The sequence below is a fragment of the Mycetomoellerius zeteki genome, unplaced genomic scaffold (assembly GCF_001594055.1).
Source record: "Mycetomoellerius zeteki isolate Tzet28-1 unplaced genomic scaffold, Tzet1.0 scaffold128, whole genome shotgun sequence".
Taxonomy (NCBI): domain Eukaryota; kingdom Metazoa; phylum Arthropoda; class Insecta; order Hymenoptera; family Formicidae; genus Mycetomoellerius; species Mycetomoellerius zeteki.
The window spans coordinates 496,994-511,608 of record NW_017256212.1 but is presented as its reverse complement, the minus strand read 5'-3'; the positions used below and the strand labels follow the sequence as shown (position 1 = coordinate 511,608).

The window sequence follows — 14,615 nt, the reverse complement described above, 5'->3', positions numbered from 1 at the left end:
CGCTCTTCCGAAATTAAACTATGTTGGGCGTTTAAATTCTCGGTTAATTACATGTATTTCGCAGTTTAAACGACATTAACATTTATTATTCGTTGCCATTCCCGTTCGCAAGAATAATATAATCAAAAGATAATCGCATAACGAACAGTCATGATTAATTCAATTTTTATTTGCTCGAGTTTTAGTGTGTTTGTTGATGTACAATAATTGACGGACGCAAGTCTATTAGTAAAGACGATTTAAGAATTTTCCTTGGTAACTAGTTACATTTAAGTACCGTTTTAGAGATATCAAATAAGCATTGCATCCGGGCTTCGAATATAGAAGAATGGATATACATATAGACGAGGCGGAGAGAGGGAACGAGAAAGGAAAAGAGAGGATTGGTAGGGGAAGAGCACTAATGCGAGGGCATAACGAAGTCGGCGGTAATCCATGCACGGACAATTTCATTTCTGCCGTCGTGTAACCCTCTTTCTTCCGTTCCCTCGCGGCCTGCGTTTCTTTCTCTCTCTCTCTCTCTCATTCTCTCTTTTCCTCTCTCGCTCGTTCACTCTACGGCTCGAGTCTGCGCGGTAACTTTTTTGATAAACTGTTTTCCGCGTTTTTCGCCGGTGGATGTAAATTAAATCCTTCATGGAGGCTGGCACAGGCTCGCCTCTCTTGACTGCCCCCAGGATCCCGACCGTATATCCCCGCGTTCCTCGCCCCGCCGTGCTAGCCGTCCGTTTAGTACTTCCGATATCCCGCCGCAACCCCTTCGTCCACAAGAGCCGTCACAGGCGGATACAAAGCCGATTAGAGCGAAACGCTGGGAACATTATCATATCGCATTTTTCGCGGAGATTCGTGCGGCGCGCGCGCACGAATCTCGCGCGTGTCTAGGATCTCACGCGTGGATGTTGCGTGTTGCGTGCACACGCGAATCACACACACGCCCACGCAGAGATCTTCCGAATCGCAGGGATGAAAAACGGTGGCGGCCGTCTGGATGACTGGCGTGGGGTCGTCGCTGACTGTGAGGGGCAGGTGGGAGGGACAGGATGCAGCAAATGGGTGGCATTGGCGATGGACGTGACGTAATGGATTACCGGTTGCAGTTTCCCGGGTAACTCATTTTTTAATCTTTACCCACGATGATTTTTTTCAGCCGGTCATCGCGACTGCTAAAATTACAGGAGTGATAAAATTTGAATTTCGAAGGGATTAATTTCGCGTTACGCGCGATTGGCATTGTCAACGTATATTAGATTCTTCATTAGAATAAAATTATGATAAAATCATTAATCGATTTATTCGTTTAAATGTTCGCATTTATGACGATTTTGTATTTCTGTATTTGGATCTTCTACTTAATACATCCTAATTAGCGCGTTCAAATGAGATTGTCGAAAGAAAAGCAGGCATCGTGCCAAGTAGTTCCTTCTGGTATTACCGAACTATATATATATATATATATATAGTTCCGAGACTATTTCTTAGAAATACTGAAAGTATTTATCACCAAAGATATTTCAATGTAATTTAGTATGAAGGATTCTATAAACAATAGAAATTGAATCTATTATGAAATATAGAAGAAGTTCATCGATATTGTAAATATATGGAAATAATTAATATTTTAATGATTGTAATGTTGAATGTGCAAAGAGTTTAGTGTATTCGATAAAAACTTAAGCATCATACTTAACACATTCTAAATCTATTTCTAGTAATGGTAATGCAAATTACATTTAACATAATAATATTTTACACAAGAATATTAATAAATTATGTAACAATTCGAAGCTAAAATTTTTAATGATTTTTTAATACATTTTCTATTTCCCTCTGTCGTTCTTTACAATTTCAATAAGATCGCTGTTTGTATCACGTTAAGAATGAAAATAGAAACTCAGACATTTTAATTCACAATTTTGAGAACACATTTATACTCGCGCGAAGTTCAATGAACTCTTTTAATTGTCCAGCAACAACCGGAAAAAGAGATTCGCTTTAGAGAAATCTTTGGCAGGGAGTGTACCGTGCTCATGCTGCAAGTAGCATCTCATAGCGGCGGATTAGCCTTGCAGTAGCGATGCTTACATCCCCTATAAAGCCTCCGTTCACCCTCCCCCTCCCCCGCTCTCAGCTCCTGCTCCTTTTTCCCTCCCCGCATGTCATCTCAATCTCCCTGCTGCCTCCCGCGAAACCTCCGGCCTACCCCACCTTCATCGTTGTTCCTCCCGCGATAGCCCTGCGGCCACAGTATTGTCTACGGCTCAGCCAATACTGGTCGTATTTCTCGTACTTGCGTTCATTATCAAAAAATTTGAGAAGAAATAGCAGGAATCCCTTATGTTACGATACTGACATTTCACAAGGGTGGGCCTCGTAAGCCCATTCCTCCGCGTTCATCCGTGCTTATCAGGATTTTCATTCTTTCTGATCATTCATGTGTTAAATCATATGTGAACGTACGAACAATTTCAGTCAATTATTACCGTAACTACCCTGCGTTTATTGGAACGAAGAAATGAGAATGCAATCGTAACGCATTATAATTTAACGATTTGTACATGTTATATATTAATGTCGATGTATCAATTGCGTTTCAGTCAAATATTCGGAGATATTAACAATTTGCTCGCGAATAAAGCGTAAGTATCCGCAAGGTTGAGTAATGAGAATAATCGGCGACTCGATTGGCGACATTTGGCGGCATTTGAAAAGTTGTTGATGAATCTATCGGTAGTTCAAGAAGCGGTCCAACGTTATTCGATATTTCACGGTATGTTTGCGCCGCTGGGAAGTTAGCTTGTCGGTGATTCGATATTCGTTTAAAAGAGAAAGAAGGCTGGAGAAAGAAGTCTCTCCGAGAAAGGAGCGACAGAAAAAGAGATTGAAAACTGCAACTAAGACAAAGACCTCGCTGACAAGTAGATGTGAACGGAGTGTAGAGACGGAAGAGGGTATTAAGAGATGGTGGAGGAGGCAGCTAAAGGGTGATGGAGTTGGAGGGGTCGAGGTAGAAGTGAGATGGGCAGAGAGCGGGAGAGAAAGAAGTAGCTGTGGTGGTGAGGTAGTCGTGGCGCACAGCTAAGAGAGAACCAAGCGTACCTAATTAGTGCCAAGAACGTAATTAAGTAATTTTTAATTAAGTGACTACCGTTTACACGCACAACCATCACGTATGGGGTATACCTCGTCCGATATGCGTGCTTCATCTACTTCTAATGGCAAACCAAATTACTTATTCTTTAGAAAATCAATTCTCTAGGATTATTAAAAATATCGCAAGCTTTTAACGTCAATTAACATATTATTGTAATATTACATTATAATAAAGTATAGAAGCAATAATATAAGAAAAGATTTCGATACGTCGTAAGGTTTTAAATTTCTTAACATTATAAATTATGATGGTAATCATTAAACGATAATTATTAAATAACAATGATATAAAGAATTTGAATTCTTTTTTTAGCTTTCTATCTCCTTTATATTATATATTTAAATTATTCTCTGTCATATACGTGGAAATTATAAATAGATATAAAATTTATCATCAAATTATAAATCTGAACTATTTTTCATTATATCAATAATATATTATTCACAACAATATTTAATTTTTTCAATGTGTAGTTTACAGCGTGCAAGATTCATTGATACGCTGATAAAAGCTTATTTTTCAAATATGACATAATATTGTTATACATATACTGCGAATTTAGTGAGAGGAACATTTTATCTCGAAATGGATTTTGTAAGTACTATAAGTGTGTCGAAAGGAAACGGAAATGATAACAGTTCGTTAAAGTATTTTAAAATATAAATGTCCGATAAAATGACAAATCTAATGACATAGTTTATCTTCGTGTACGATTTTAATACATGAATTTTTACAAAGACGAGATTGTGATAACGAATTGCTTGTAATTTAACAAGAATGAGGTTGCTTGCATAATAATGAAAGGAAATGGAAGTCTACCACTAATTGTATGTAATGCGTCGGTATTGTGAATAACTACATGGAAAGAATCAGAGACGAGCAAAAAGTAAGAACAGCAAGGAGCTATTATTCTGTGTAACATGATGAACGCTGAAACCTTAATCAAGAAATTGCTGTAAATTTCCCCAGTTATTTTCTTAATGTACTCTGTGTACCTTACGAGCAGGTTTATATATTTGAATTTATTCATACAGGCAATCTTGTTACATGCAAAGAAGCATACACATTTTCCTGTATATTTCCTCGCGGATATTCTTTTGTAAGAGTACCGAGATGCAGCATTTAGTCTTCTCCCTCGGCATTTCTTTTTCTTCGACGGTCTGGCTGCAGTGCTCTCGACAAGACTACTAGGTACCCAAAAGTCAAAGACCAAAGTTTCCTTCTGTTCATTAACGGGGTAGAAACGGCCAAGATACAGCCCGCTGTCTATTCCCTTTCTTTAAATCACCCTCCTCGACTGCCTTCTTCATTTCGATGCGTTCCTTCTGATCCTACCACCTCGCGGCAATTTTTGTCTCAAAGGATTTTACTTGCTCATTTTTCTTAGAATCTCTTGTTTCCTCCGTGATTCGCTCTCGCTCGATTAGCTCTTTCCTTTTCTTTTCGAACGATTATGCGCGTATTACTAGAATTATTTAGGTAAGTGTACAGAAGTTGTCGAAAATTCGGACCTCGCGTATTTGTCGATTTGCCACGAGATTATCATCTAATGATACCTGGCAAAATTTCTCAAATGGAGAAGATGTAGCTGCCTCAGCAAAATCTCAAATATTAATCCTTCATATCAATCATAAGGAGATGATTGCTTGAATAATCACATGGAAGACATAGTGTTTCTTCATTTCTGTATGTGTTAAACTAAAGTAAATGGCTCGCGGGGAGGAATACTGAGAACCGTTCCTGCTTTTATCGTGGATATGCAAAGCATGTTGTGCTCTTATTTATCTCAAGTCACAGATTTTCTACATTCATTCCTGTTCTTTTCTTTAAGTCGGAACCGCTGCTTGCAGCTTGCAAGTAAGAAAAAAAATCTGCTCGTGGCGTTATCGTATAGTCATGGTTACGTATGCACGACTCCAAGTTTTCTTGCTAAACAACACGCCAATCGGCTACACACGCACCGGGTGCATCTTTGAATACGTCACTCGCAGTACCACTTTTTTAGATGCGCACGATGTTACGAAATTAAAACGTAAACTACCGTTTAGAAGCTAAGAACATTAGTGGTTCTCTTATTTACAGAATGCCGGTTTGCTTTCCTATTTGTAACGAAATTAAACTGTCAATCCTCTTATTCTTTAAATAGATATACTTTCTTCGACTAAATATACCTATGTGTTTAAATTTAAATACAAGATACCGAAATGCGATCAAATATTTAGAAAAACTTAAATCTTTTTGTATATCAATCCATTGTATATTAAAAATAAATTTGACTGGTATATTAAAAATAAAATTGACTGATATTATTTTAACGGCCAATAGTAAAACACATCTACTCTTGACTTGAAATATTTGATATTATATCTCCTCATTTTGTGTACTTATAATTATTCTAATTGATCGCACATGCTACGTATAAATAAGTACTAGAAATTTTTAGTGCGGGGGCCTCTCGATAATAGCATGTCACTAGGTGAGAAGATCATGCTTGATATAAGCAAGGTGCGTTTTACTTGGAAGCGTGGGAGAGGTGCATGTCGAGGTAGCCGGTTGTTACTAAGAACGCGCGGACAGACCGCACGAAGGAGGAAAACGAACGCTAACGACCGGTCACGTGTCCGACGGGCAAGATAAGGGTTGAAAAAGGAAATTTGTGTTTAGAAAATTACCGCGTCATTACCCCGACCACGCTGCGGCGACGTACGCTCCACGGACGAGCAGCGACACGGTAATGTCCGCCTACGAAACGATTGTCGGCTGATAAGAATGAGTCGAAGAAGAAATTAGAGAAAGAGAGAACACGTGGAGCCGACCATACCCCCTCCAGGAGAATTATCGAGTATTTCGCGGCGATAAGCAACCCCTTGAAAGCGTGACTAGGTAAATTCACCATCGTGGACTTTATTATTTAACAACTCAAGAGCTTTCGATTCTTCATTTATATCGTGTACTTTCTCCCTCTCGCGCTGTCTCCTTTGCTCTTCCTGCAACATTATGTTATTCTGTCCGTGGCCGAGCTATTAGCTCGCGTTTTCTCGTCAACCGCCACTTGGAAGCCTCTTTATCGAAGATATTGCTACTCTCCGCAGTCTCCGCTTTACAGTTTCCCCGAAGAGATGCTATTTATATAGTTAACCAGATTAAATTCCGTTTATAAATTTCTTCTCAATCCACGGTCCATAAACAATACAAAAGAAGTATTTTAGCATATAATCGAATAAATCGGGAAATGCTCGGCGGATGAGTGAAATATTTACAATCATTTATCAGAGATATCATAATGAAAAATAAATTCTTTCGAAGCAATTATTTCCAAAAAAGTAAATTTTATGTTAATGTTATGAAGGTGAAGAAGAATTCCCAATTAAGTGTCAAGTGCAAAACTTGTGAAAATGAACGCGTGCCGAAAAGGAACGGCGCACTATCTAAAATCGTTGCTCGATTCTCGTACTTGTTCCGAGGTGACCCGAGTTTTTCGTGCGAAGTAGATTCACCGTCCGGTTAAAATCGTATCGTGTGTGCGTCCGTTGTCCATTATACGACATAAAATTTCTTCCGTCCCGCAGATAGGATCTGCTACCTCAGTCGCGTGTCCTACCATGGGATCTGATAACGAACGAACCCGAGTCCGCCCGCGTATCTCTCTTTCTCATGTTCTCTCTCTCTCTCTCTCTTTTTCCCGTTCGCGGGGGTGGAGAGTGGGAGTGAACCGGCCGATCGGTCGACCGACAGACAGACGGACGGATAGACGGACAGGGAGAGATGCGAGGTGATAGAGACGGGTACACGCGCACACACACATCGCAGACGTGAACACGCGCACACATTGTACCCTGGATCGTAGACGACCCCAATCATCCCCCACGGCGTGCTTCATCGAACGAAGGCTGTCAATATCGTCGGTATAAGCAGGTCCGGTGATGTACGCGCGACGTCAACGAGTCTCCGTAAGATATCGGACGTGCTTTCGATTCGACGCGAGCGTGAGCGTGAGAAAATAGGGTGCGAACGATCGCTTTGTGCTCGGCCACCGTCTCTCGTTGCCGCTCTTTTTCTATCACTCTACTTCTCGCTCTATTCTTCTTTGCCTCTCTCTCTCTCTCTCTCTCTCTCTCTCTCTCACTCCCTTTCTTTTTATCTGTCTCTTCTCCGATTTTCTCTGGCATCTACAGCGCCGAGGGATGTACAATGATAAATGATGTCATTGAAGAAAATGTTATGATTACAGAAATTGTAGTTATATGCGTTGTCATTAATATATGACCCTATTTATAAAAATCACGTTTGTTATATTATGTCAGGTATTCTCAGTATTTTCTGATAAGTATGCCCCTTGTATTTTTAGTTAAATACCAGGACAACGATAATAACTAATTTCATCGCTTCCTTTTATAATAATTTTGCCAACAACCGTATGTGAGGAATATCCATAAATATTGTAACTAGGGGGAAACAACATTCGTGTTACATTATCGGGAAAAAAAATAGAATTTTTGCGTTCTTTTTTCCTTTGTGCGGTTTATCGCCCCCCTTAATATCAATGAATCAATAGTTGGAGATTGATCAATCACTAAGAACGCGCTTAGGTAATCTAGTCGACGGTTTGTATATTTTATAGAGGGAACGAGACGACGATATAATAATCGACATAGCAGGTGGCAGCGACGATGGTCTCGGCCCATTCTCGTGACAAAAGTACAACGATGATCTAGGGTGGGAAAAGGGGTGGAGGATCGACCGCGCACGTAGGAGCGTGGAATAATGTAGCGAGGCATTTCCGCATAGGAAGCCGTGCATTAGGCTATCAGATCGAGCACGCGCGACAACGACTGGTAGAGAAAAAGAAGGAAAAAGTTACAGGACAAACCTTTACGTGATTAGCTGTGAAAAGAAAGAATTCCATGCAGAGACTGGTAAAATAGAATAAAATAAAACATCTTCAAAATTTCTTTTAATTAATTTTTCTTAAGAAAATCTTCAGGCACGTTTTTCATTTTAATTAGAAACGAATAATAGGAAACTACAAAGAACTCTCCTGAATTGTTTTAAAACTCTTATTACGAAAATGATAAATTAAAATCTTATCTTTTTAATACATAGAAGAATAGAAACAGAACATTACTATAAATTATTAATATACACTTTCAAAAATTAATATATATTGGCAGATATATCTTATACAAGAAAAACAAATGGAAATTATTGATTATATCATGATATGACTAACATGTTCTAAATATTTAAAAAGCATGTTCACAGTTGTAATATATCAATATCAATGCAAGTAAGTCACATAGCGCTATTCGACATACCATTCGAAACGTATGATTCTTTGGATTTTTTATTTTTGAATTAATAAAGAAGCAACTATTTTCGGTTTGCTTAAGAAAATTGTAGTCTACAGGGAGTTTCAAAGTGCAAAACATAACAATCTCATTAAGGAAGACTTTGGAGAAGGTAGGTGGATGGAATGGTGAGGAGACAAAAAAAAACCCTCGGGCCAAATGTACCGAAATATGTTGAAGCGGTAATTAGCTTTGTGCGTACCGTGAAATACGAGCGTGCAATTTCGCCGGACATTTGGAAGTTTCGCAAACAGACCACGTGCTTGCTCTTTTATCAGCGATTCCACTCTTTTTGGATAGGCCCAATGAATAAAGTTACACAAAACAATAGACTGATAATTAACAACGATGTTCGCGTCGTTATCAAAATGAACAGAATCCTTTTATTTTTTGTTTTCGCAATTTCATGTATATGATATCCCCGTTCCGCTCGATTATCTTGGAACAACCGTACGATTCGTGCTCCGCATTTACTTGAAACCAAACGACATTAAAGTGTAGCAAAAGATACTCTCGAAACGCTTCAGTGACGAGTCGGCTGACGGTATACAATATAAGATATTGTAATTAACTCAACTATTCAGAACAACTAAGCGCTTACTCGTTAACGTTTTATTTATCGTCGCGTATGCATTTTTCATTTAGAGTATATCCCAGACACGTGGTCTTCATGCCGTAATTATGAGAACGGCACACGATGCCATCGCGCGAAGGACTTACGATTTTCACGAGAGTGGACATCTCGCGATAAGAAAGCGGTAATAATGTAACGACGAGGGCACGCGCGCGATCTGCCTTCGACCGCCTTGTATCTTGGATCTGTACTGTACTCAGCCTAATTATAATCAGGCTAATGCCTGCCGGACAGTATGCGTCGGTACCTACCGGCCTCCTACGCTTCTATACCTGATGCTATGTAGGTAGCGTTACTTATCCCCAGCTGCTCTACGAGAGAGGGTAATTAAGATTCGGACACACCCATCGTGACTCTCGTCTCTTGGGCTCTGACCGCTTCTGCAAAGGGAGTGGTCGATCCCTCGAAAACCTCGTTCTCGTTTGCATACACGAAACGCGCCTCTGTTATCAGAAACGTCTTCCACGATTTCATTCTTTCTAGAAAGTACCGTACGAGATCGAAAATGTCCGAGATTATGTAGGGGTGTGGCGACACGACTGTCCGCCAAATCCTTGAGATTTTCTACATGATCGTCCGCTCGTTCTTGTGAATTTAGTTATCCGTTCAACAGCAGTAACCGCACCGAAAGTAATCCTTGATTTAGAATCGAATATTCGCGATTTTGCATACATAAAGATTTAAAGCATAGATAAATTGCATACATCTAGATAGATAAATAATTTAGGTTTAGAAGAATTGCTTCCTATCAATGCGCTTTAATGTATTCGTTTATTCAAACGTTAAAATGTCTATAAAAATATCTCTTGAATACGAACGTATTTCGTGATAAAATATCGTGATAAGATATATTTAGTTTTAAGATTGTCGGTTTTTCGCGTACGCTATTTTAAAACGAGAATTATAGAATATTACTAAAAAAACAAGTCGCTCACGTAAAATGATGCGTAATTTAGAAAGACTATTTGCTGTGTTGTTATTATAAATTCAAAGTAATACATTACTCACCGGAAGTTGGAGAACCACTTGACCAGCTGCGCTGTATTGTTTTTATTAAACTTGATGTCGGGGAAGTACATCTTAAGGACGGCCGAGGATGGGTACCTGACCCAGAAGAACATCAGCTTCGCCTTCCTCAGATGCATCGGCGTCAGCGTCGACGAGTTCACCGCGGTTAAAGAAATACCATTTTGCAATGTATATGAATATATATAAACACACATAGAGAGAGAGAGAGAGAAAATACATATATGAGAAATGTGAAGAAGGAGAGTTCCTCGCGATAAAAAGAAAAAGGATTAAGCTAAAAGAAAAAAATGAGGGAGAGAAAATCAACTCGTTTCTCGAACGTCTGAATATCTCAAATATAATCGTGTTTTCTTTCGTATCGAATCGGATCAGAAATCATACAAATTGCGATTATCGCAAGGGTAGATGATAGAAGGGTTCTGGGAAGTTGATCTACGATTGGCCGTATTCTCAGCAGAAGCCTTACTGACTCCTTATTGGTAATAGGATCTCTACATGTGGTTTCATCGCAATCTTATTCGATTAATTCGCGCGACTCTGCTATGCCATGCTGTACTTCCAATTTGATTTATTCAAAACGTGTAAGCTTATACTCGATATTATGAATGTGAAATATCAGTACATAATCTCGCATTAATCTCGAGCTAAAAAATTTGAAATAGATTTTTTCGAAAAAAAGAAAAAGAGTAAAGAGAAAGAGGGCGTAGGCAACAAAATGAATTCGGATGCATCAAATGCCAGCGAGAACCGCGATGAGACTAGGATGGTGCGTCCGGAGGAGCGCGGAACAGCAGATCGTGTCACGGCGATGCACAACGCGCTCGACCTACCCCAAGAGAGAGGAGGGAGTGAAAAAAATGCGCCATTGATTTTACATCAAAGGCCGACTAAAAAGGCGGCAAAGAACGGCACGCTACCCGATCGAGCGACCCGGTCCAACATGCCGATGCAGTTCCGACATTGCATCGAACGATCGGCGCTCACACGAACCCGCGCGACACTCGCCTTTTTTTCCTCGTTGCACCGAGGCGAACTCTCGATTCGCAAGCCACCGGATTTCTGCACGCTCTTTCGATAACTCAGAAGCAAGCCGCGGCGGGGTGGATCATGCACGATAATTGAGCTGGTGAACCGTTCGCTGATCATTTTCTGACGATCCTAAGAGTGCACTTTAACCGGATGCAATCGCGGTTATTTTAATCAATCTGAAAAAGGTCAAGAACATTTTTAAATAAAATTTGGGCACACGGATATTTCACAAATATGAGATCCTTTAAATTGTTACAAATTTATAATTTAATTCAAATCATTCAACAAATGTAGAATTCTCTTCTTTGAAATATTAATCTATAAATTTTTATTATTAATTGTTATGTCATGTATATTAAATATAATATATTATATTAAACATTTATCATTATTTATGAAAATATTTAAAAATTGCGATAAATTATTGAAAAATAGCAAAAAATACAATTGATCAAACATCGCAAATTTGTTTCTAATAAACTCGATTAAATTTAGTTCTGATAATATTTTCGGTCTATTATGTATGGTACTCTATCAAGTGTTTTCGTACTAAAATGTGACGATAAATATAATGAATGAAACATCTTTCTTGCGCACATCGGAGAAGATACGATGAAAAATTATAGATAAAAGTCGATGTTTAGAAATTTAGCTTTACAAAGGCTCGTATCACTGAAATCAGCAAAAGTAGTTTAGCTAGGATAAACTGAGGAGACGCTCGAAATGTAAAGTTCGCGAAATGCTCAGGCTGAATTGCGAAATTGCGGGACAGATTATTGGCTTGCGAAGTTGAGTGAGACTGCAGGCCGAGGGTGGGCCGAGGTAGGTAAAGAACTTTTGGTTCGGTGCGTTGTTGCTGGACAAACTCTACTCGTAGGTGCAGCCAACATTAGCCTAACTCCGTACCAAACTAATCTAACATTCGTCTGAGCTTCCTCGCTCCAGCCACCTTACAAGCGAGCGAGCCATTTTGTCGGCTTTTTCTCTCTCTCAAAAAACTCACCGCTATATCCTAAACTTTTCGCGCGCGAGATTCGTTTCTCCTCTGTCAAAAAATATTCCTGAGTATCTTAACTGTTTTCTCTAGTATTTCTAAATTCTTTTTGACACACGAATTAATCTTCAGATAACATTTTTCATTTTAATAGATAATATTTTCTTTTTAAATAGTAATATTATCTATAGATGAATGATTAACATCCATTTTGTCTTATGTTTTAATTATAATAAATATATAAAATTCTTATAAATATTATCTGAAGAAATGTTTATAACATTTTATAGAATTTTATAAAATTCTATAAAATACAGAGCATTATTACTAAATTTGCTCTTTAGCATGTAAGTATTAGTAAAGGATATTGTAGGCTGAATTCCATCGTAGGTGATGTCGCCGGAATTACAGTCGCTAGCTCGGTCGTTGCTGTCCATCCTAAGGTGTCCGTAGTCCGGACTGCCGTGCTGGGCTGCCGCCAACAAGGCTGGATGCAACATAGCCGGCGGATGGGGCAGTGGAGGGGAATCCCTGAGTTCTACACCTCCACCCGGAGGACTCGCGGGTAAATGATGTGGCCCCGGAGGTGGTACTTGACCAGGATGACTCGCGTGAGGATTGAAAAACGGCGAATAGGGCGAGAACACTTGACTCTCGTGGAGGCTTGGATTTGGTATCGCTACGCTGGTTGGCAGGGACACCGGCAGCATCGGTGGTGGCGCATGGTAAGGTCTCGGTGGTGGAGGAGGCGGGGGACTATCACTACCTCCTTGAGATCCGTTTCCCTCCTGCGCTAGGATTCTGGATACCGTTCTCGGAGTAATTCTCGTATCCGTCACCTGTAAACCGTACTAATTAGTATTTTTTTTAGTTAGACTTTTTTTATCAATTTCACATAATTAATATAAATTTTAATTTTACTTATAACTATTTTATAAAAACATAAAAAATAAAAATAATAAAAATTGATATTATATTATTTTTTAAATTAAAGAGAGAATAGAAATCTTATATTTGCTCAAAGTGGATCTTAGTGCTTAAATATTTCCATGCTTAAATCTTTTTCGATCTTGAAACGCAATCATGAACGGAACCAGAGTAGTAATTAATATCATTTATTAATTTGACAAGCAATTTAAGAATTTTTGATGCTAATAAGCATTTTTATAAGAGCATTAAGAATGTAAAAGATTTCGACGCACAGTTTGCAGAATCAGATATGTATATAAATTCACACGTAAATTTAAGCACTAAGATCTGATATAATTTTTCTTATTTAATTATATTTATTCTCATCGATCCAAATTCGTATCATAATTGTTTATAATACTTTCACTGTGACTTCATTGACTTCAATTTACATAATATTATTCGAATATTACGAATCACTTGAAGTTAATATCTTTTTTATATATGTAAAAATTTGTCCAATTTATACATATATACACATTTACACATATTAAAATTATAAAATTAAAAAAATATCAATTTATATGAATATTATTATAATTCTAAGTACATTAATTTATATTAACTTATATCAATATATTAAATTTGAGTTGTAATGCTTACCTTATGACGTTTTTTCTTCGGCGTCATGACAAGTGACAGAGCTTCATTTTGTTCCGAGTCCCTGTTTTCTCTCTCGTCACCTCTCATATTACAATATTGGTCGCGTTGTTGTTGCTCTCTTTGCTGCTGTTCGCGTTGTTGCTGATGTTGCTGTTGGTGTTGTTGTTGCTGCGCTTGCATGGAGGCCATAGCGTATATCGTTGGCGGTTTTGGAGTCTGAAACATTCCAACGCTCGGCCTTGCGTGCGAGGGCAGCTGATTCATTTGGTTAAGATTGTTTTCCGTGGGGCCAGTATGAGGGCCATGGGGTACACCACCTATGGACCCGATTTGTGAAAACCCCGTGGGTTGTGGAGGAGGGGGCCCACTGTTGAGGGGCCCCCGTGGCCCGTTTGGGCCACCGGGTGGTTGTGGAGCTCCTCTGTCAACTACTTTCGTCCTGGGCGATTTTCTTTCGAGCATTTGGCTCGCCAAAAGAAGGTCCTTATTGAGCTGCTCGGCAGCAGCCTGCGCTGCCTCGGTTTGCTTACCGAGAAACCTCCTCTGTTGCACGAACCTTGCTACTATGCTATCAATCAAATTGGTTAAAGATGAAGTTATTTCCGTCTTCAAGATATCCGCCAAGCCTTCCAAATCGGCTCCGGTGATATGAGGACCGGACGAGCTGGCTGCTGCGGCGGCACCCCTGAAGACGTTTAACCTTTCCTGGAAGTCTTTATGTTGTATAGGCGTACTGGCTGGTTGCATTTGCGGCGTCTGCGGCGTCGAAGGTCCAGTGTTGTTCTGGCTTTGTTGCTGAGGTTGGTTTGGTGGCGGTGGCGAACTTTGTCGTTGATGTTGTTGTTGCTGTTGTTG

At 39.3% G+C, this 14,615-nt stretch overlaps 1 protein-coding gene across 1 annotated transcript in view; it reads right to left on the bottom strand.

Annotated features, from left to right (window-relative positions):
* LOC108731468 (homeobox protein prospero) overlaps positions 1-14,615 on the bottom strand; it is a 30,554-nt gene that overhangs the window by 13,650 nt on the left and 2,289 nt on the right. Inside the window, exons 2-4 of the mRNA XM_018461816.1 lie at positions 13,761-14,615; positions 12,557-13,027; positions 10,145-10,299 (exon numbers count right to left, since the gene is read on the bottom strand). The exon at positions 13,761-14,615 is cut by the window's right edge and continues 15 nt beyond it. Coding sequence (XP_018317318.1) covers positions 10,145-10,299; positions 12,557-13,027; positions 13,761-14,615 — 1,481 coding nt within the window. The remainder of the gene's footprint in view (positions 1-10,144; positions 10,300-12,556; positions 13,028-13,760) is intronic.